General features: G+C 55.0%; 1 protein-coding gene across 1 annotated transcript in view; it reads left to right on the forward strand.

Annotated features, from left to right (window-relative positions):
- Positions 1 to 22,046, forward strand: part of RBM19 (RNA binding motif protein 19) — a 122,810-nt gene that overhangs the window by 19,761 nt on the left and 81,003 nt on the right. The window contains exons 15-21 of the mRNA XM_055404341.2: positions 598 to 798; positions 2,295 to 2,424; positions 8,551 to 8,723; positions 9,552 to 9,612; positions 13,401 to 13,480; positions 15,414 to 15,469; positions 18,753 to 18,869. Of these exons, the coding sequence (XP_055260316.2) occupies positions 598 to 798; positions 2,295 to 2,424; positions 8,551 to 8,723; positions 9,552 to 9,612; positions 13,401 to 13,480; positions 15,414 to 15,469; positions 18,753 to 18,869 (818 nt within the window). The remainder of the gene's footprint in view (positions 1 to 597; positions 799 to 2,294; positions 2,425 to 8,550; positions 8,724 to 9,551; positions 9,613 to 13,400; positions 13,481 to 15,413; positions 15,470 to 18,752; positions 18,870 to 22,046) is intronic.

Consider the following 22,046-nt stretch of genomic DNA (forward strand, 5'->3'; position numbering starts at 1 on the left):
TCAGAGACAGATTCAAGCGCAGGTAGTTCATTGGACAGAACACGCAGGCGAGAAGGGTGAGGGGGGATTGAGCCCAGTACAGGCCATGCTGCTGGGGCGGCAGGCTAAGGCTTTCCCGGGGGGACACCCACCCAACTCACATCGGAGTTGTCCCACCCAAGGGACTGGGGACGCACCAACTCCAGAGGACCATGGGCTGCTCCCACCTGGTGTTAACTCCTCACTCGTGTGGCGACAGGCAGTCTGCAGTTCCTGGCAGAGACCCTGAGTGCAGGGATGCAGGTCCCGGCCATGACTGGAGTGTTCCGGAAGGTCCAGCGAGGGCTGTGGTCGGGCAGTGTCAGAATCTTACACGCCTCAGAAGTGGAGGGGCTGGAATTTGACCGGGGGCAGGGGCGTCCAACCCCGCCCTCACATTCATCCCTGCCCCTCATCCCCCTCCAGAGAGGAAAGGGTCTCCTGGGCCAGCTTCCTAAAGGCCTGGTAACCAAGGTCTCACATGGGTGCCTGATCCGATTCACCCACCAATCACTTGCTGCTGTTGGAGGGCCAGTGACTCCCTTCCATCATCCTACCTGAGCTGTCCCCTCCCTGTAGGCTGCCGCCGAGCGAAGCAAGACCGTTATCCTGGTGAAGAACCTCCCCGCGGGCACCCTGGTGGCTGAGCTGCAGGAGATCTTCAGCCGTTTCGGCAGCCTGGGCCGCGTGCTCCTGCCGGAGGGCGGTGTCACAGCCATCGTGGAGTTCCTGGAGCCGCTGGAGGCCCGCAAGGCCTTCCGACACCTGGCCTACTCCAAGGTAGGGCCCCGCCTTTCCCGAGCCCCGCTTCCAGGAGAGGACAGAGGGAGCTGATGGATGGGCCGTCTTGGCATAGACCTTAGACCCGCCATGTGCTAGAAACCACCCGTCTCTGTCGAGGCTACAACTGTCCCTGCCCCTGGGAACACCTTTGGATGCAAAATGTGAAAGGCAGGCTCCAAACATCCCCCAGGAAGCCTGCCTTGGTTCCCTGACGACCCTGGGTCCCTCAGCTTTCTAGTGCCCCTTGATTTTGAACCATCATGGTGCTTTGGATGGCTTGTACCTACAATTAGTTGAAAGCCGAAAGGCAGGCTACGTCCTGTTTTTTGGTGTATGCTAAGTCACTGCAGTTGTGTCCAACTCTTTGTGACCCCATGGACTGCAGCCCACCAGGCTCCTGTGTCCATAGGATTCTCCAGGCAGGAATACTGGAGTGGGTTACCATGCCCTCCTCCAGGGGATCTTCCCGACCCAAGGATTGAACCCATGTCTCATGTCTGCTGCATTGGCAAGCAGGTTCTTTATCACTAATGCCACCTGGGAAGCCCTTTGGTAATTACAGAAAAAAATATATATATTAGTGTATTCCTTTCTGTGGTTGCCATGATACCACCAATTTAGTGGCTTAAAGGAACAGAAATGTTTTCTTTCACAGTTCTGGGAGTCTGAACTCTGAAATCAAGCTGTTCAGGGGCCAAGGGCCATGCTCCCTCTGAAGGCTCTTGGAGGTGGGGGCAGGAATCTTTCCTGGCCGCTTCTGGCATTTGGTGGCTCCAGGCATCCCTTGGCTTGTGGCTGCATCACTCCAGTCTTTGTCCACACAGCTTTCTTCTTTTCTTTGGCTCAGATCTTCCCTCTCCTTTTCTCTTACACGAACTCTTGTCATTGGATTTAGGGCCCTCCCAAATAATCCAGAGTGACCTCATCTCAGAATCATGTAGTTAGCAAACATTTTTCCACATTCAGAGGTTCTGGGAGTTGGGACATGGACTTATCACTGGGAGGGCCACCATTCAACCCACTGCAAGTAGCTACTTCTATCAAGCACTTCAGTGCTTTGCAGACTGTTTGTCTTGTTTATCCTTAAAAAAAAAAAACCCTCTGCACACACATGTGTACGCAAGCACTGTCTGTGAGTGTGTGTCTGTGGAAGGGGAGAAAGCCGGGTGTCCCACGGCGTGCCGTGCTTCCTCCAGGGGGCTGCCCTGTATCCACGGTTCTGCCCCCAATTCCGCTTCCCATGCACACCCCGCTAGAGAGGGTTGAGGGGACACAGATGTGTCCAGTGACAGCAGATGCTCTGACCTCTCCCCTGAGCCCCGAGGTGCAGCAACGGCCCCCTGTTCTCAGGGCTCAGGCGGCACGTAGGGCTGTAGGCTGTGCCCCTCCTCCTGACTGCAGTCCCGGGGTGGGGGGAGAGGGTCCCCCATACTCTGAGCCTCAGGCTCTTGGTCTCTGTTGTGGACTGAGTCCCTCTCCCCGCTTCTCTGCAGTTCCACCACGTCCCCCTTTACTTGGAGTGGGCTCCAATGGGCGTCTTTTCCAGCCCAACCCCCCAGAAAGAAGAACCCCGAGACGCACCAGCAGAACCAGCGGGAACGGACAGGATGGAGCCAGAGACAGGTGAGAGCCAGGTCTGAGATCAGGGTGTCCTGAGGCAGCAGGCAGGGGAAGGACGGAGGGCTGGGGGCAGCACCAGATTGTGTGTCAGGTATTTGGTTGAAAGTGTTTTTCATCCTGAGTCTGGTGGGTGCCCAACTCTTGGATTTTATAGGCACGAAAAATGTCCTTAAAAAACAGAACGATGGGTATGGTTAAGGTAGGCTGATGTTTTTTGATTTGTCAAATAAAGATTGTGAAAGGGGGAAAAAGGCAGCTAGAATCTTTTAGGAGCAATTCAGAACAGGGCAAGAGAAAAAAGCCTTCTAGTTCATACATCTGCCAGGATAGGTGAGTCGCGTTTTGAAGAGATACTCAGTCTCTGGGTCCTTGGGATGGTATGGTGCCCTCTGGTGTCCAATGACTGCAAAGGCAGGAAAGGGGAGGGACCTGAGACCCCACCCGCTTCATGCTTGGGTGGGGAGGGGGGTACTACTGGCACTCCGCAGCCCAGCTCTTCCTTGTCAGCCCTGTTGTGCAAATTGAATTGTAAGACATCTTGCTGACCCTGCTCCTTGAATGTCAGGAGTGTCCCCTGTAATTTTAATGTCCCCTGCATGCCAGGTGTCCTCTAGGGGACAGTGCAGCCCGCGATTGAGAACCACTTGGTCAGAGTTCCATGATTCCGTACTAGAATCTGAGATCTTTAGAGAGGACCCGGCAGCCCCTTAACCAGACAGTAAGATCTTGCCCAGGGACCTCCCTGGTGATCCAATGGTTAAGACTCCAGGCTTCCACTGCAGGGGGCATGGCACAGATTCTGTCCCTGGTCAGGGAACTAAGATCCCATATCTACACGGTTTGGCCAAAAATAGATAAAAACCAGAAACAATTTTTTAAAAAAGATCTCTCCCGTTGGTAATATTCCTCCTCCTTATCCCCATCATACAATCAGGTTGCCAGTTTATTCAAATAAGGATTAAAGAACTGCATCTCCCATCTACCCCTAATAAAAGAATGGGTGTTATAGGAGTGGGAGAAGTGAGTGGTGGGAAACAAAATTCTCAGATGAAAGAACAGCCCTTTAATTGAATAGACCTCACTGTTCACAAACCTCCCTAAGCTGTCTGCATTTCCCAGTTCATCTTGGATTGGTAAAACCTCCTTCAGGACTAGCCCAGTCACTGCACGGCAACGGGAACCCCTGGACAAGAAGCCTCGTTTCTGTTAGGAAGGAAAATTCCTCAGTCTCTGCTTTCTAGGGCCCCCAAAGCACCCCTCCCCGTTGGAGTTACTGACCATGGATATAGCTCTTTCAGAAGTCCCTCACTAGCCCCCGTCTGAGTTATTTTTGTCTACAGATTGGATTAGCCTTCTCTTCCAACCTGCTTATGCTGTCTTCAAAAGCAATTTTCTTTATGTAATCACGGTTTCTTCTTAATCAGCCGTCAGCCTCAAATTATCGTCAACTTTGATATTCACTTAAGTTATTAAACTTGGACGTGACTCTTGTTTTTTGGCCAAAAGCAAGTCCTCCTATAGAGCACGGATTTGCCAGGAGCGAGGGTCCTGGGAACAGACCCAGCGGAGGCCTCTCCCTGCCCTGGTGGGACCGCTGAGCGTGGTGGCCGCCCCTTCTGGCCCTGCCCTGGTGCTCCCCTCCTGTCACGCCATCCTCCTCTTCTGTGGCACTCGTCACAGTTTGTATTTGTCCTGTCTGTTCATTCGTTTCACTTGCTTAACATCCATCGCTGCTGGAGAGTGAGCCACGAGGGCGTCGAGCCGCCATCTCACTCGCTGCGGGGTGCCAAGCACCCCGTGGGGCCCCAGGCATAGGGTGGCTCGATGAAGGTGAGTCGAAGGAGTGAATGAATGCAGGAGAGGGTTTCTGTGCTTCTCTGTCTCCCCCTGTGAAAAGCAGGGGCTGGGCCACCCTTGCCCTTGTGCCCGAGCCCCGGCACGTCGTGGAGCTTGGTGAAATTGGCAGGTTGGTCCGCCGTCATTAGCTCCGCCTCAGCATGTGCCGCTACCTGTGGCAGTCCTCGCCGTGGCCCCCCAGGGGTGCCGGTTTGCCCCCACCCCTCACCTCCCTCTTCGTTTAAAATTAATTGAGTTTTGGCTGTGCCGGGTGTTGGCTGCTGCGGGCTTTCTCTAGCTGCGGCGGATGGGGCTCCTGTTCATCGTGGTGCTCGGGCTTCTCACTGCGTTGGTTTCTCTTGTTGCAGAGCACAGGCTTTAGGACCTATGGGCTGGTAGTTGGGGCTCATGGGCTTAGTTGCCCTGAGGCAGTATGTGGAGTCTCTCCTGACCTGGGAATGAGCATCGGCGGGCAGATTCTTAACCACGGGACCACCGCGGAAGTCCTCACCTCATTCTTAACTTTGTTGCGAACGGTTGTCACTTCCAGATGTGCATCCGTACGGCTTCACTTCCTGTCCGTCCCACTCCCTCACTAGCCGTCCATCCCGCAGGGCGGGCGCCGCTTCTGCTTGCACACTGCTGTACCCCAGCCCCTGGGAAAGCAGTGCCCAGTGTCTGGTGGGAGAGCAGGAAGTGGTTGCTGAGCAAGTCCACAGGCCAAAGCCACATTTCCTGCCTGCCAGGCCCTGCCCTAAGCACGCTGGGTCCTCCGGATGTGAGCGTTTACGGCTCCTAGGGAAGCCTCTGTCTTCCTTGTCCTTTCCTAGCCCTGTGGCCGGGCAGGCCACCAGCTGCTTCTGCATCTGTACATCGGGCAGGAAGCGTTTGTGAGAGTGCGGTGAGAAGCCGCCCATCCATCACCGTTACTCTGACCCACGTCCTGCCTAATTCATCACCGTCAGCTGAAGTGGATGGTCTTGAACTCAGCCCTGAGCATCAGCCAGATGCCAGCTGCTGAGCTGGGGTGATCAGGATGGGCCCAACACATACCACTTTCCCCAGAAGCTCCCGGGCTGGTCGGGGGACAGGGGGAGCTTTTAGGGGGTAGCCGAGATGTCACAGTCATAGACGTGGGCCCTGGATGCAGAATGTTCTGGAGCCCTGCAAGGGGAGGCTTTGCGGAAATAGTGGACGCTGGTCAGAAGGTAGAGGACTGCCCGCCCACCCCCAGAGTGCAGGGTTGAGCATCCCAGACCAGGCCCTGCCCGCTCCAAGGGGCTGCTGTCCAAGGTCCTGCCGCCACTCACACAGAGGCGGCCTTGGAGCAGGGAGGAGGAAGCCTGTAGTTGTGGCAAATACAGGGGATTTGGGGCCAAGAAGTTGTGCACGCCTGTGCTGATTTCAGGCCCCACTGAGTCCCGCATCATTGGCAGGCAGATCCCCACAGAGCTCATCTCCCGGCCTCCGCTCACCCTTTTTTGTTCCCTTTCTTACTCGTATCACATACACGGTCCCCGAGCTGTTCGTTTTCACCCGCTCCTCCCCCACGCCCGCCCTCTACACACTGTCCGCGAAGCTTCCCCAGCTCCCTGTCCCCTTGGCCCCAGGGACTCAGCCAGCCCCCAGCCCTGGATTTTCCCAGGCTCCCCAGGAAGGCACGCAGGAGGGGAATGGATGGAGGAGTTTTTTGTTCACTGCCCCTATCCCCCCTCCCCCTGCCCCCGCCTTCTTTTCTGCAAAGCCCTCCATTCTCTGTACCCGTCTCGAGGGAGGGGGACAGTGTGTTTTATCTCTCCACAACCAAGACCCTCACCTCCAGATAAAGGACTCCGAATGGGGGGATGTCCTGAAAAGCTGCTTGCAACTGATAACAGTCTGTGCTGTCAGCCTTCCGCGCCCAGAGCCGGGAAGGGGAGGGAGCCACCGTAAATTCTGCGGCCCGATTATAATAAAGCCCCATGTGGCGACGCGTGACTGGATTTTATTGTGCCAACCACAGATGGAAGCATACCCCTCAGCCCCCGCCTTTCCCAGCCCCCTTCCACCCCACCTTGCTTTCCAAGCCTTCCCCCGGTCCCAGCACCCCCACCCCCACCCCCGGCCCCATCCTGCTCCTGCTTCTTCCCTCTTTTCCTCGATCCTAGTGAGGTCATTGGCAAGCCTCTATTTGGTTCATGACACATCCTTTCTCCTTCCCAGTCTTCCTGTCCTCTGCCCACTGGAGGTCAGGGGTGGAAGCGCACTTCCCAACGACCTCTGGCTTCGTCCTCGGCCATTTGCGTGCCTCTCTAGACGCGGGCATGGGCCACTGCAGGGCCTGGCCACCCGGGGAGGAAGCCCTTCCCAGGGACTCAGAGCTGTGGCACCCGCTGTTCTCTAAAGCCTGCCACAGGCCAGCCTGCCTCTCACGGGCCAGCCTGCCTCTCACGACCATGGGCCTTTGGAGTTAGGGATTCACAGCGTTTTCCCCTGGCCCAGACACTGTTCTAACTGGGCTTCTGTGCATTAATTCTAATAACTGTGCTTGCCCTTCCTCTTTTCTGAATGGAAAGAAGGAAGCCCAAACAGGTTGAGTGACTTCTGCAAAGTCTCACATCTGTAAAGAGCCGGTCTGTGCCCTTAGCCATGACCCCACAGCTTCTTGTGAAAACTCTGAGCACCTGTCCATAACTTGGGTCCATCTTCCCACGTGGTAGCCATTGGCTGGTGCCACGAACAGGCTGCCATTTAAATGGCCGTGAGCTCTCCTAGTCACCGTCAATCCCACCAGTCTTTTCTGCAGAAAAAATTTCTTTTCAGTTAGTCTCCCATGAACCTCTCTCCCAACCTGAAGATGCCCAGGGTTTAGGGTTCAGATGCAGCGATTTCCAGGATTTTCTTCGGGCCCCTCCCATTTATGGTGATGTGGCCACTGTGGTCAGCAATGGGATAGCGTCTTCACAGTGCCTGGCTCAGCCCATGCACGCAGTGGGGCATCTGATCAGCATCTCTCCCTTTCTCCTTTCATCTCCATCAGGCACAAGGAGAGCCAGTGGGGCAGATGACCTTCAAAGCTGAAGGTCACGGTCTTCTTCCTGATGGAAGTTCCCATTCAGAACCGGGAGTCTCAGCCTCTCTGCATAGCTTTCTTCCCCATCATTAACAATACTTTTTTTCCACCTCACTTTGCTTTGAAAGTTGAGTTTTGAGGACAAATGGCCACCCCACGGAGTCACTTGTTGGGTAAATTATGTGAGTTTCTCGGGTTGGGGAGGGAGCCTTCATGTAGATTTCTTCCTTTTTGTTCTGGAGCGAGAGTCTAGATTCTAGGTTCACCTCCAAGGGAGTGCCAACAGCAGAGGCTGCCCGTTCAACTGATGTGGAACGGCAAAGTCCTCACTGTTGCTATTTCCATTAGGACTTGAAAGGGTTGTTTCATGACAAAGTGGTTGAAGTTTAATTAGGACTGGCTGGCAGTGGGCTTGCATCAGAAAGGGCCAGGGGTACGGGAATGGCTCTGGTGCTCAGCATGAGGATGCAGGGGACGGATTTGAAACCCCAGCAGCTCCCTTGGGCTTGAACTACTTGAATGCAAGTGTTCGAAAGAGAACGGAGGGTCCCCGTTGTGTGCAGGGCTCAGACTTGGGTGGGGGAGGGAGCCTTGGCGAGGTGGTGATGAACAGCCTTGGAGAATGGCTGAGATGAGGTTTGAGTTCCCCGGGTTGGTGGTGGTTGGTGGGGGTGGGGGTCGGTATGGGAGGAGCTTCCAAAATCTGTATGTGGGGGAAGGGTGATTGTCCCCAGACCCTGATCATGAGAGAAACTAGGGACGTTGACCCAAATAGAACACATTTCCCAGCAGCATAACTTCTTGATGCGATTCCCAGCCTCAAAAGGCTTCCACACTCGCCACCAGGGCTGACCGGTGGCCCGAGTTGCAGCCATACGCCCACCCTATAACTCACAACCTCACATTTGCCCTTCCCTTCTCTTGCAGTGCTGTTCCTTCAGACGAATGTTGATTCATCTAAGTTAGGGCTCCTGGTTTTTGGTCTGTGCTGCATACTCCTTTCTCTTGAAGACAGGGGCAGGATGGTTTCTCCTCCTCCCCTACTTGGCCCCCCAAGAGTTGCTAAAACCCAGCATGAGCCGGAGTCACAGAGTCCTATCCCTTCCTGATGCTGGCAACTCAGAGACAGAACCCTCTTGATCCCCCTTGGTCTAGCAGTTTCTGTGCTTTAGGTCCTGGTGCTTAGGCAGATAAGACATCATTTAATGGATTTCTTTTGTGGGGGGTGTTGCCCTGTGTAGACTGTGAGACCCCAGAAGGTGAACAGCCGACAGACGGAGCAGCACACGAAGCTTCAGCAAAGATGGAAGAGGAGGAGGAAGAAGAGGAAGAGGAGGAGGAAGAGAGCCTTCCCGGGTGCACTCTGTTTATAAAAAATCTCAACTTCGACACCACCGAGGAGACGCTGAAGGGAGTGAGTGACTTCTTGGCCCAGAGGGAATGGGTGGGGGCGGGACTTCCGATCTGCTGATCTATCCCTGTGGTCCCTGCATCTATTTCCCACTCCCCACCCCCTCGGCAGAAAACGAGACCTGCGGCAGCGTGTAGATGAATAACCTACAGCCACCCGCTTGACTCTTTTGCTAGGCTGTGTGGTAGACGTCTCACCCAGAGATCTGAGCCATGGCCAGAGCAGTCTGGGGGCTGGGCGGGGCGTCCGCGTGCGCCGGAGACACACAAGAGGGCCTGTCGGGTGCCTCGGAGGCGCATGCGGTGTGGAAGCTGTAGTCAGAAGACCACGCCCCTCCCCACGTGGTGTCTGCGAGGCTGACGTAAGGCCAGCGCAGTCTCCTGCCTTGGCAGAGCCAAGCAGGGGCACAGCAGTGAGCACGTCTGGGGCAGCCCTGCCAGGAGACCCTGATGGCCGAGAGTGTTGCATTCATCGGAGGGGGCAGAGGGGAAGACAATGGGGAACTCAGTAGCCTCTGCTCTTGCTCTTGTCCCGCCCACGCCTGCGGTGGCCTGGGTCCCCTCTGGCTTTCAAGACAGTGGGCCCAACCTTTTTGACACTAACAACCGATTTTGTGAAAGACAGTTTTTCCATAGATCAGGACAGGGGCCATGGTTTCGGGATGGTTCAAACACATTTTATTTCTTGGGTACTTTTATTTCTGATTTAACACCACCGCTGATCTGACTGGAGATACCGGTCCACAGTCTGGAGGTTGAGGACCCCTGTTTCAAGACACGCCTGCACCAGTTGCAGGATTAGCTGGTGACACATGGCAACCTTCTCTTCCAGGTGTTTTCCAAAGTGGGTGCGGTGAAGAGCTGCTCCATTTCCAAGAAGAAGAACAAAGCAGGTATTCCACATGAAAGCTCAGTCAGAGAGAAACAATTGTGAAAGAAATGGTGTTATTCTGGGTAGGGGGTGAGGTTGCCTCTCGCCCACTCATTCTGAAGGTCTCCTTTCATTTTGGAGCATTGCCAGCCCCACACTCTCCCGTCTGGCTCATCCAAAATGGTCCTCCTTTCTGAGTCCCTGGAGACGCGCGGTTTCCAGTGGGAGCAGCCATGCACATCACCTTCTCCTGAATCGAGACCCTTTGCCACCCTGGATTGTCAGGGTTGGTTTCGGAGCAGGGCTGTTAGGGGGCTGGCAGGGTTGACCCTGTTCAGCGGCAGACACCTCTCCATCCTCCCAGCATCTCTGTGCTCCTGGAGGATCTTCCCTCCAGGGAGGAGCAGGAACTGACCCATCTTAGGCTTTCCTGCTTCCCTCCCAAGACCAACGACCCAGATATGGGGCACCTGAAACTCTCCACCGAGTCATCAGCCACGCCCCTCACTGGCCTTGGGGTGCCTGGGCTGGGCAGACACCACCCTCATCCCTCCAGTCCACCTTGGGCATTCTCACGAGTCCCTTGGCCTCTGATCTGTTTTTCTTTTCCAGCCCTGGCTTCTTACAGATGATGGACAGGCCCTCAGCCCTTGCTTTTTTTTTTTTTTTTAAATTACAGCCACAGAGTCCCCATCCCTTCAATTTGGGGTATTTGTAGGGATGCCATGTGGGTCAGCCCACGACTGTGTCCTGAGAAATAAATGAACTAGTGATGAGAGCCCTGAGGGCCTGGCTGGACAGGAGCCCAGCCCAGGGTTCTCCACGTCAGATCAAGACTCAGAGGAGGGAGGCGGAGCAGTTAGCGGGGTGTGTGGCTGAAGGAGGGGGCAGAGGGCTGTGGTAGCAGGCCGGGAATGTACCGAAGGGGCAGAAGATGCTCCTGGAAAGGTAGGTGGATTCCACATCACAGAAGGGCTTCCTCCTGGGGAGAGGGGTCTGGGCTTTTTCCCAGAGGCACCTTGGAGGGGTTGAAGCAGACCCGTGGCGTAGACTTTGGGCCATTCCCCCTCTTATCGGTTTGGGCTGCCGTCACAAAGCCCCAGGAACCAGGTGGATTCCACTGCAGAAGTTCACCCTCCCATGGTTCTGGGAGCCGGAAGTCCAGGTTAAAGGTACAGGCAGGGTTGCTTCATTCTGAGGGCTGTCAGGGAGGATGTGTTCTAGCCTCCCTGCTCGGCTTGCAGGTGAAGGTCTTCATGTACACCTGCCCTGTGCTCAGATCCCACCCGCTCCCACCACCCATTTTCTTTCTCATAAGGACACCAGTCTTAGTTGGATTAGGGCTTAGCCTGATGCTGCTCAGTCACTTCAGTCGGGTCTGACTCTTTGAGACCCCATTGTCTGTAGCCCACCAGGCTCCTCTGACCATGGGTATTCTCCAGGGTAAAATACTGAAGTGGGTTGCCATGCCCTCCACTAGGAGATCTTCCTGACCCAAGGATTGAACCCTCATCTCTCACGTCTCTTGCACAGGAGAGTTCTTTACCCCTAACACCACTTGGGAAGTCTAATGACCTTGTCTTTAACTTGATTGTCTCTGTAAGGAACCTGTCTCCAAATAAGGTCACATTCAGAGAGGCAGGGATTAGGACTTCAGCATACACATTGTGGGGTGGAGGGTGGGACACAGTTCAAACCATGACATCCCTGTTCCCCCAGGAACTGCATACATAGTTTAGGCTACAAGGAAAGGCTGCAACGTAAGCATCAGGTGAACATCATGAAGGCTCTGGTGCGGGGCTCAGGGAAAGAGGTGATCCCTGAAGTCTAGGGCGTGAGTCATGCTGGCAGAGGGGTTGCCCGCTCCACCTGAGGCTGTTCCTGCGGGTTTTGGGGTCACTTTGCCCCTCTGGAGCCTGCCTCCCGGCCCCCCATAACACTCTTGAGCTTTAGAGCAGTTATCTGGTCTTCTGGCATCGTGAGCAGCTCTCAGAAGCCACACTGTCTTTCAAGAGCCTCTGTTTGAGGGCCCTGCTCTCTGGGGCTCATCCATCGGTGTCTGTTACCAGCGAGGGGCTCCAGAGGAACCAGAAAGCTGGCTCAGCTGGGGTCATCAAGGGGCCAGTTGTAATGAAGGAGCCAAGTGCCTGAGTGTGGGCTGGGCTGAGACCCACAGGGGATGCCGAGGCAGTGGGTCCTGTGGGAGAGCACCCCGCCCCTGCTGAGCCCAGAGGCTGTGGGGGAAGGAGTCGTGTGACTAGAGCCATAGAAGAGGGGCCCCCAGGGACTTCCCTGGGGATGGAGGGCGGGCAGAGGGCTGAGACTCCATGCTTCCAGTGCAGGGGGCCGGGGCTCGACCCTGGTCAGGGAACTAGATCCCACATGCAGCCAAATAAATACTCAAACAAGAAGAAGAGCCACCAGCGGAGCCAAGGGTGTGGTGCTGCCAGAACACACCAGAGCACAAAGACAGTGGAGTGCTTGGAAAGAACCAGGACCCTCAACTCTCTCCTCCACCCACCCATCTCGAATCAGGGCTTCCGATCGGCTAAACCCAACAGGAAACCAGAAGGCCAGGGAGCCCCGGTTGTGCTGTCTGTGGGTGTCAGCCTCCCAGGGCAGGAGAAGGGCAGAAAGGATCTGCACAGTGTCAGTGACTTGGTGATGAACTTGACTTCGTGTATTTGCCTTTTGCACCGTCTCGATGCACTTTTTAAATAGCCTGTGTGCACAGACACCCCTCGCCTACCACCCACACCCTTGGCCCTGATAACAGAGCTCGCACAGATCCTCTGACACAAATACTGGAGGTCCCCACAGGGCAGTGCGGCCTGTCAGCCAGAAGTTCCATCTGAGCCTCCCTGGCGTTGCCCAGAGAGCCAGGCACATCTGGGCTGTTTGTGGAATGCCTTCCTGCCTTGGGCCCCCCTGTTGTGATGACACATGGTGGTGAGCAGAAATGCAAACAAGCAGGCACATGTGGCAGAGGCGCAGTCTCACAAAGAAGAGATGCAGAGATGAGGACCACTGAGTCAGTAATGATACACGTTTGAACCTCCTTTGAGTCCATCAGCCTTGAGCCAGCCCTCTCTGAATGCAGCTGTGAAAAAGAATACAGAATAAAGTCAGTAACCGGCATCCCATTTTGTGTCAAAAAGGCAAGATGTCAAGAGAGAGCTTATTCGTACGTGCCCGCTGTTATACACGTTTATGTACAGGAAGCCAAGTTCCCTATAAATGGTTGCACTATCCCTAGCTTTCTGAACTCTTGCTACTCACGCCCCAGCAGTAGGGAGCCAGAGGGGTTCTCGTAACACAGTCACCCTCCCTGTCCCAAGCTGATGTCTGAAACCTGGGAACCGGAGGTCATCTACGGTCAGCACTTTGGAGAGTAAGCCCCTGGCGCACTTGACTCTGTCGCATGTGTCCATTCTGTGTGTTATGTATGGAAGCAGGGGACTGCCTGGTTAGAGTTTTTTGCTGCTTGGCCCAAAGGCGGTCATCCCTCCCTCTGAAAGACGGGATTCTATCACGAAGTTAATTATCGTGTCTATCATCTGTTAATTAATAGTCCGCCAGGCCTCAGGTGGCGGCTCTGTAACCGCATTGGCTAATTCTTCAAGACGACCAGTGACAAACGGCAGACCAGGGGCTGGGGTCTTTCTGGGAACCAAGAGGGGCATGAAGAAATAAAAGGGTTGAGGGGACATCTAGGGGGCCCTGGAAGCCCTTGAACTTGGTCTGTCCCAGCTTCTTCGTTTTCCTCCCCACCCGGCACCCTGGTGCGATTCCCGGCTCTGTCTCTTTCAGGAGCGCTGCTATCCATGGGATTTGGTTTCGTGGAATACAGGAAGCCGGAACAGGCCCAGAAAGCTCTCAAGCAGCTCCAGGTAAGCGGGGAGTCTCGGCCGAGGTCCCCCAGAGGCGGCGCTGGGCAGGCGGTGGGGCGGGTGTCATGTCCAGCCTCCAAGATGGAGCAGGAATGCAGGCAAGTCCACATCTTCCGAAGCCCTAGGGGACAGCGGGCCGAGGCCCTGCAGCCTCCTCAGCTCCCCCAGTCCCTGCAGTGCTCTCATTCACTATCTTGATCAAGAGTCTGGTTTGTGCCAGGCCTCGGGGAGACCGGTGAAGCAGCCCTCTGAAGAAGTAGCGCCAAGACCAGGTCGTGAGAAGGGCTGGGGTTGGCTGGCAGGAAGGGGACGAGGGCCAGTGCTTTCCTGTGCACCTCTTCTTTCTGAAGACGCCCTTGCTCCCCGCTGTCGCCTGCCATCCCCTCTGCCATGTGCGGCGGTGACGGGTCGGGGGGGCACTGTGGACAGGCTGGGTGCTCGTGCTTATGCCTCTTGACTAGGCTTCTAAATGCAGGGGGCATAGGAGGGACCCACGGGGGTCCGGGATCCCTTCAACCATGGGAGGGACCCACAGGGTCCGGGATCCCTTCAACCATGGGAGGAACCCACGGGGTCTGGGATCCCTTCAACCAGTCTTTGGAACGGCCTGTGTCTGTCCAGGCCGGGCAGGCAGTATGAGATGGAGCTGACCAGGGCGGAGTTTACAAGCCAGGGCCGCGCGCTCCCGGCTCCTCGTTCTGAGACGTGTGCTGGCTGGACTCTGGGTGGTAAGGGCACCCATACGAGGCCGCCTCTCTGGGGAGCCAGGCTTCATCATAGGGACCCTCCAGGCAACGGAGTCTGTCCCGGTAGAGCTTGCTGGTCAAGAGAAAGGCCTTACGGGTTAAAGGAAATGTAACTGGGCGCTTAGCCCATTTGATTGTTTTTGTAGACATTTTTGTAGAATTTTGATGACTCTCTCCTTGGCCCGAGGTGACTCCCAAAAGAGCTGAATTGGGTTTGGGTGGGGGTTGGGGTGGGGGTGGCCTCTGCTTCCACCGGGAAAGGCTCTCTGTTCTCCTCCTCAGGTGCCCACAGGGCCAGGGTGGCTGTGTAAACTAGCCCAGGGCCTGGCATCACCCAGAGCAGAATCCAAAGGGGCCACGTCTTGGCCTCAGCCAGTTACTGCCTCACGGGCACGTGGGCTCCAGCCATACCACACCTTCTCTGGTTTTTGTTTTGTTTGTGGTTTTTTTCAAGAGACACTGGGAATCCAGCTGTGCCGTTAGATGCCATGTACTCCTGTAAGTGGATTTCAGCTGGGCGCGCCCAGTGGTCCATGTTTTCTCGTCCGTGTAATCCAGGAGTCTCAGATTTCCCCCTGCACATTTGGAGTTACGTTCTGTTCCTTGCTGTGTGCTACATATGGGCATGTTGCCACCCAGAACCATTTCTACAAGGCTAAGTGTGCTGTATTTTATGGGAGATTTAAAGGATTTTCAAGGGTAATTTTGCTAATACACCAGTTTTGCCTAAGGGACCCATGTTAGAGCCTCGCTTTAGAGGCGTCTCTGCTGTGATTTAGAATTCTTTTTTTTTTTTTTTCCAAGAGCCTACAATTCAAACCGAAGTCTCTCTCTGGAAGCCAGACCGAAGGGGCTTACTTGGCCTGAAAATGCTTATAAACGATGGAAAATTCTGTGCCCCTCGAATGGCTTAAAGGTCAAGGCCGTTCTTGGCTCGAGAGGACTCGGAGGGCTGGGTCTCCATCACCAGCAGCTGCTGCCCATGCTTGGCAGGAGCCACTTCCAGGAGAAACCCTTCTTGGTCCTTGACCCCAGCGGGCTTCTCTGCCCCAAAACAGCCAGCCCCCCGCCCCCGCCCCTGGCGTTGCCATTCCCCTCGCTCAGCCAAAGCCCACTCCAGCAAAGGATAGGGCTATGGGCGCGTGTTTCTAAGACAGAAGGACAGGCTCTGTTGTCTCCCCTCGCAGGGTCATGTCGTGGACGGCCACAAGCTGGAAGTGAGGATCTCGGAACGAGCCACCAAGTAAGTCTCCATCTCTCCCTCCGCACCCCCCGCCCCGTCCCTCGGATCTGAATCCGTCCCTCTAGCCCTGATGCTGGTGCTGCAGAGGGCGTCTCATGGCCCTTTAACATCCTCCCCGACCCGACCCCTCTCACCCCTGGGGCCCCTTCCTGATCGAGGGAATGCCCCATGTGCCAGCTTCGATGCCCTTTCCCCTGGTGAACTGGGATGGTGCCAGTCCCCAGAGTAGAAACATAATACACAAGGAACACGGGCCAGAGAAGCAAGCAAAGCCTGCTTGTTCTTGCTGGTATCAGTGAGTCAAGGCAGAGTCAGTCGCGAGTTGTTGGCGCTTTGATGAACCAAAAGCAGCAGTAAGACCTAGAAGTCTTATTCTTTACGTCTTTACGGGGCTTTCCTTCTTGGAGCCGGACAACAGTGCCCAGAGACAGCCTCTGCTTAATTCAAAAAGAGGTTCAGTAGGTGTTAGAGAGGGAAGCAGACCACCGCACCCAAGGACCAGTTTCGTGACATAGTGGAGGTCTTCTGGGGGGGTTAGTGTTGTCCCTGCGTCTGAACCCGCTCGCACAGCCTCGTTGGTGAACTCGTACACCAGGCGTGCTTTGAACAGCGGCCGGCATGTAAGGGATCAGACGTTATCATCGTTGTCATTGTCAGAGCCACCCGCCCCGCCTCACTGTGGTCGTTGAGCAGATTGGTTGCTGGTGAGCTCTCCTGAAGCTGCTGCTGTTTCTTCCTACTCTGTTTTTCTGATGCTCCCTGTGAAGCCTGCCTAGGCCACATCTGGTGGTCTCCACCCATCCTGGTCCATGCCGTGCTGAGCATCTTCAGCCAGAAGCAGGCTTGGTGCGGGAGACCCCAGAAGCTAACAGAGGCTCCTGAGCCATGACTTAAGAGAGAGAGTCCACGCTTTGAGCCCCACAGCTTTGGGTTCCAATCCAGGGGCCTCCATGACCTTGGGTGAGTGACTTTGCCCATCACGTAAAATGCGAAAATGAGATTATGCATGAAGCATTTAGCACATGCCCTGCGCCTGATCACTCAGCTAGTGGTGCTGGTCTTTTCTTTAGGACTCCAGGAGTCAGGCTGAAGTCATCTTGCAGGCTCTCAACTCCTAGGCCGTGTTTATTTAGTCTTTCTTTCATTCAACCAAAAATTACAGAAAGTCTGCTGGGCACCAGACAGTCTTCCCCGGAGCTGGGGAGGGAGAATCTTTGTGGGGTTTTCATTCTACAGTGGTGCTGTTTGATAGAACCTTCTGCAAGGGTGGAAGCATCCTGTGATGTTCTCTGCACTGTTGCTACGCATGGCGTTTGAACACTTGAGATGTGACGGGTACTGCCGTGTTAGTTGCCTGTCCCACTATAACTGAGCATCCCCAAACTTGACAGACCAAAGCAATAGACGTTTATTGTTATCTCACAGTTCCTGGAGGTCAGGAATTCAGGAGCAGCTTAGCTGCAAAGTTCTGCCTTGGGGTCTCTCAGGAGGTCACAGTCAAGATACTGGGCAGGGCTGCAGTCTCATGTGAGGGCTCAGCTGAGGTTGATGGTTTCACTTCCAAAATGATGCCCTCATACGGCTGTTGCCAGGAGGCCTCAGTTCCTCACCACGTTGGCCTCTTCCCTAGGCCTGCCCGAGTGTCCTCACGGCACAGCCTCTGGTTTACCTCCAGAGCAAGTGACCCAAGAGAGGAAGTGGCAGTGTCTGTTATGACCTGGCTTCACAGGCGAGCAGGAGGGGAGTACATACGAGGAGCATGAATACCAAGAGGCAGCGGCCGCTGGGGACCACCATGGAGGCTGGGTGACCCAGCAGCTGAGGAGTTGAATTTTTTGCGTGTGTCATGTTAATTGCGGTTTACTTGCTTGCCACATGCGGCTGGTGGCTACCGTGTTGGACAGCACAGCCCTAAAGGACAGAGAGCAAAGAGACACAACTAAGTATGTAAAGGGACTTAAGACTCCATGCTCCCAATGCAGGAGGCCCAGGTTCAATCCCCAGTCAGGAAACTAGATTCCACACGCTGCAGCTAAAGATCCCATGTGCTGCAACTGAAAACCCTGCATGCCGCAAGGAAGATAGAAAATCCCGTGTGCTGCGGCCAAGACCTGGCTCAGCCAAGTGAAAATAAAGGAAGTTTAAAAACCAAAAAACCCCAAATGAATTTTTTTGACAGTAACGAGTGCCAGGAAGAAGAACAGAGCCGGGGGATGGGAGTGGGTTGCTCTTCTAGTGGTGATGGGGAGCAGGTGATGTGGATCAGACTTCAGATGAGTCAGAACAAGTCATTTTAATACCGGCTGCTGTTTATGGAGGGCTTGCCCTGTGCTAGGCGCAGTGCAGAGTGTTTTGACACACCTTCCTCTCATTAAAACCTCAAACGATCTGACAAGGTTGGCACTGTGATTAGGCCTGTGATAAGCCGAGAAAACTGAGACCCGGAGAGGCCGGTCACACAGATTCTAAGCGGCCACGAGAGTCTCATACTCAGATCCTTGAGTCGCGCCCCTGCTCATGACCTCCCGTGCTGCCACGGAGCAGGAGAGCAGGGGGACAGGTTCCAGGTGGCCTTGAACCTCAGTGGAGAGTTTCCTCTCACGGCCCTGACCGGCCTCCGTGGTTAGAAGCTGCCTCAGACCCCTCGTTGCTCAGTTGGTAAAGAATCTGCCTGCAATGCAGGAGACCTGGGTTTGATTCCTGAGCCCAGAAGATTCCCTGAAGAAGGAAATGGCAACCCACTCCAGTATTCTGGCCTGGAAAATCCTATGGACAGAGGAGCCTGGCAGGCTACAGTCCATGAGGTTGTACGAGTCGGACGCGACTTAGCGACTACACCACCACCACCACCAGGCCCCTGTATGCTCTGCTTCCCGTCAGTGATGAAACGTCTCCAGCAAGACCTGGGGAGCAGCCAGAGTCTCTGGGAACCTGCAGAGATGCCGAGGAGACTGGGTTTGGGGAGAAGCTGCCCCCATCAGAGTTCTTTTCTCAAGGGTCTGCTAGTCCCAGATGAAGGGCAGCAGACACCCCCCGGGTAGGATGTGTCACCTGGACATCCACAGCTGCAGCAGGGAGATGAGAATTAGGCTGCGTGCCACCCAGGGGAGCCTTCCTTCCCTTACCCTTCCTCTCAGCCTTATCCACGCTGACTCCGTGAGCCCCTCACCTGAGCAGGGGACGAAAGCATCAGTCCTGGTGGCGGGTGGTGGTGGTGGAATCAACGGAGGGCAACAGCTGTGCCGAGGTCCCAAATAACCCAAAGCCTTCCCTGACGCTCCAGGCCAGCCCTAACATCAGCCCGGAAGAAACAAGCGCCCAGAAAGCAGACAACCTCCAAGATCCTGGTGCGGAACATCCCCTTCCAGGCTGACAGCCGCGAGATCCGAGAACTCTTCAGGTAAGAGGCAAGGCTGCGTCTGGGTGGGAGCTGGTTGGGCCTTCGGGTCCTCGATGGTGTGCCGAAGGCCGTCACAGTGGCCTCTCAAAGGTCATGTTCCCGCCGCCAATGATGTGTCTTCCTTAATCTCAGACACTGCTGTCTCAGAGCACTGGGCAGAAAGGTGTGCAAATGGGAAGATCAGTTTTTCTCCATCCCCACCGGTGACCTGCAGGAGGGGCAGGAACCAGGCGGACTGAAGCCCAGCGCCTCCCTTGATGGGCCCAAAATCCTGCCACCCAAGTCACCCTTTGGTTTAAGCCGGCAGTCCACTGCCGTCTCTGCACATGCGAATCACCTAGTGACTTTGATAAACGCATCTTTGCTCAGACTCCGCCCCCAGAAAGTTACATTCCTTTTGTTGGGGGTGGAGCCCAGATGTTGGTCTTGGGATCAGAGTGCCCCAGGGGATTCCAATAACCTGCTGGGGCTGGGGACCCCTGGTCTACATTGCTGTCTGTGGAAATCCCCTTTTGAAATGAGGGGAAATCGCGTACCTACATTATGTAGTCCATCGGCAGCTGCTAACACAGGAATCAAAACTCAGAGGTCTCTCAAAGGCCAGGAAGGAAACAGCCTGGGAGAGCTGGCCAGGTGGGGACTGACGGGCTGGAGGGCCAGCAGAAATCTAGGTGTCTTAGGTTCTTCTCTCAGGTTTTGAAAGAGAAACTGGCAATCTGGATTCTTACGGAGAATAAGTTGGCAACTAATTCACTTTCTAAAAACAGTTCGTGTGGAACAAAGTCTATGCGTGGGCTAGCTAGAGCCCGGGGCCACAGGTTTGCAACCCTGTGCTGGTACATTGCACCAGTTGGTTCAGGTAAGTTAGCTATCACCCAGTACCAAGCCCTGGATGAAGTGTCTTTAGGGAAAGAGCCTAAGGGGGAAATGTTTAAAGCAAGCATGCTCTCCTGGTGTGTGCCACGTAGCACAGAGAAGCAGCCACCAAGCTCTCAGAACCTAAGGGCAGGTGACATTGGCCCCAGCCCAGCAGACCGTGGAAGCCTGGATGCAAGCTTAGAGTGTTCTGGGAACCTGGAGCTCCTTGGCCTGCACGTGGAGGGTGGGGGTGGGGCATTTAGGATTCTGTGTATTAGACCTTGTTTGTTGATCCCGCATTTGTCCAGTTCTGGCACGAGGATCAGTAGAGCTAAGTCCCCGTTAGGGTTACCCATTAGCTTCTTGCCAGGTAAGCTGTGGATGGAAGATAGAAGTCCTAGATTTTGGAGACTAGAAAGGATGTATCATCATTGCGTGAAATCTCCCCTCTTTGCTCTTACTCAGTGGTTTAAAGAATGGGAAGCCTCTTGAGGGATTTGCTTTAAAACCTTCTGTCCTCCTCCCCATGATCTGAATCACACGCTGGCGTGCCGTTTGTTAACAGACATGGTCAGCGCGGTGCCGATGAGAAGGTGCCGGTGCTGTTGGTTTCTGAGTAGTAGGGTCTTAGCTATAATTTCTGGTAAGGTAAGGTGAAGTCACAACGGGGAGGCTGTTTTCCATCGCCCGGTATCTGGGGAGACGAGTCAAGAGGAGTGAGCTTGCCATCCTGAGAAGGTATGTACCCTGAGCCTCGTGGCTGCTGGTTTCGATGAGCTCCCGCTTTTTGAGGAATCCAGTTTACAAACTGCCAGATCAAACCAGGATCGCACATGTGGACCGAGAGTCGCATCTCGCCGAAATGACAGCTTCGCTTGGTTCTGCCGTCTGAGAATGACGCTGATCCAGGGAAACCAAAGACCGGGATGGAGAAGGAAGAGCACTGTCTGGTCTCGCGGTTTTGATTGTTTTGAGAAGACAGGGAATTAGTGTCCCTCCCCAAACCTCATTCCACACGGCGTCTCTTCTTCCTGCCACTCCTGGCAGTAGTTTTCATCAGCCCCTGAAAGCCGGAGCCTGGCTTTGTTGTCTGTCCCAGCTGGGAGTTTGAGACCATTCCGAGCGTGGGCAGCAGGGGTCACTGTGAGTCTTCTCGGAGAGACAAGCTGGGCCAGGAAACCAGACCCAGTTTCAGACAAAGCCAGCAGCCCGCAAGGGTCAGAGGCAGGGGAAGATGTCAAGGTTCAGGGGAACCAGTCCAGTCCGTTTTGCTGGGCAAGTTTCATGGGCTTATCCTACCAGGCGTGAGCACAGCTCACTGTGTGTTGGGCTCTGTACCATGCTTTCCTGTGCTGTATCTTTCTTTTAAGCAGCAGAGCAGCACTGCAAAGGAGGAGTGCTGTTATCCCTTCTGTACCCAGAGGGACACTGGAGACGTGGAGAGACGAGGTTTCCAGCCCAGGACCACACGGCTGAGCTGGAAGTGGGGTGTCCTCGGTCTGACCCAGAGCCCTGGCTTGGAACCGCGCCTCTCTGGGCCTGGCCTGTTAATCCTTCTCTTGGGTCTTGAAGAAGTTACCGTCCCCCAGATCATTTTAGTAGAACCGCCACCCTGGAGGGTGTGTCTGTACCAGGCATTGCGCTAGGTGCTGGGCACAGAGCCGTGTCAAGAGAGACGGGCTCCTGTTCATGAAGGACCAGGGAGGAAAGTGACAGTGACACACTCAGGGGTGAAAACTGAAGTGCAGGGCCGTGGGAGAGTGCAGTCTGGTTCTTGAGACCACTTGTTGAGAGGCGGCAACTCCCCTGCCCTCCCTAGTCCCTGGGGGTACCCTGCCCGTGAGCTGGGGGCAGCAGCTTCTCCACTGAGGCAGTGTTGTCCTGGGCCTTTCCTGGAGGCCACCAGCCTTCCATCTGGGCTTCACTGCCCCAGACCCCAGCCTCTGAAACCCAGCCTGACGCGTGCCCAAAGACCCTGCAGATCCACGCCTCCGCAGAATTGTCCTCTGGGCCAATTCAAGGCTTGCCCTTTAGAAAAGTCAGGGAGGTGGGACCTCCCTGATGGTTCAGTGGTTAAGACTTCCCCTTCCAGTGCAGGGGGGTGTGGTTCAATCAGGGAGCTGAGATCCCACATGCCTCACGGCCAGAAAACCATCAAATAAACAACAGAAGCAATATTGTAACAAGTTCAATAGAGATTTTTAAAATGGTTCACATCAAAAAAAAAAATTTCTTTTTTTAAAGAGTAAATGGAGTAGCAGTGGAGTAGAACACACCAGTTCCCTCTCTGCTGCCCCCTTTCTGGACCTCAGGTTCCTC

Source organism: Moschus berezovskii, chromosome 19 (assembly GCF_049115385.1).
Source record: "Moschus berezovskii isolate FMDL1 chromosome 19, NW_MosBer_1.0, whole genome shotgun sequence".
NCBI lineage: Eukaryota > Metazoa > Chordata > Mammalia > Artiodactyla > Moschidae > Moschus > Moschus berezovskii.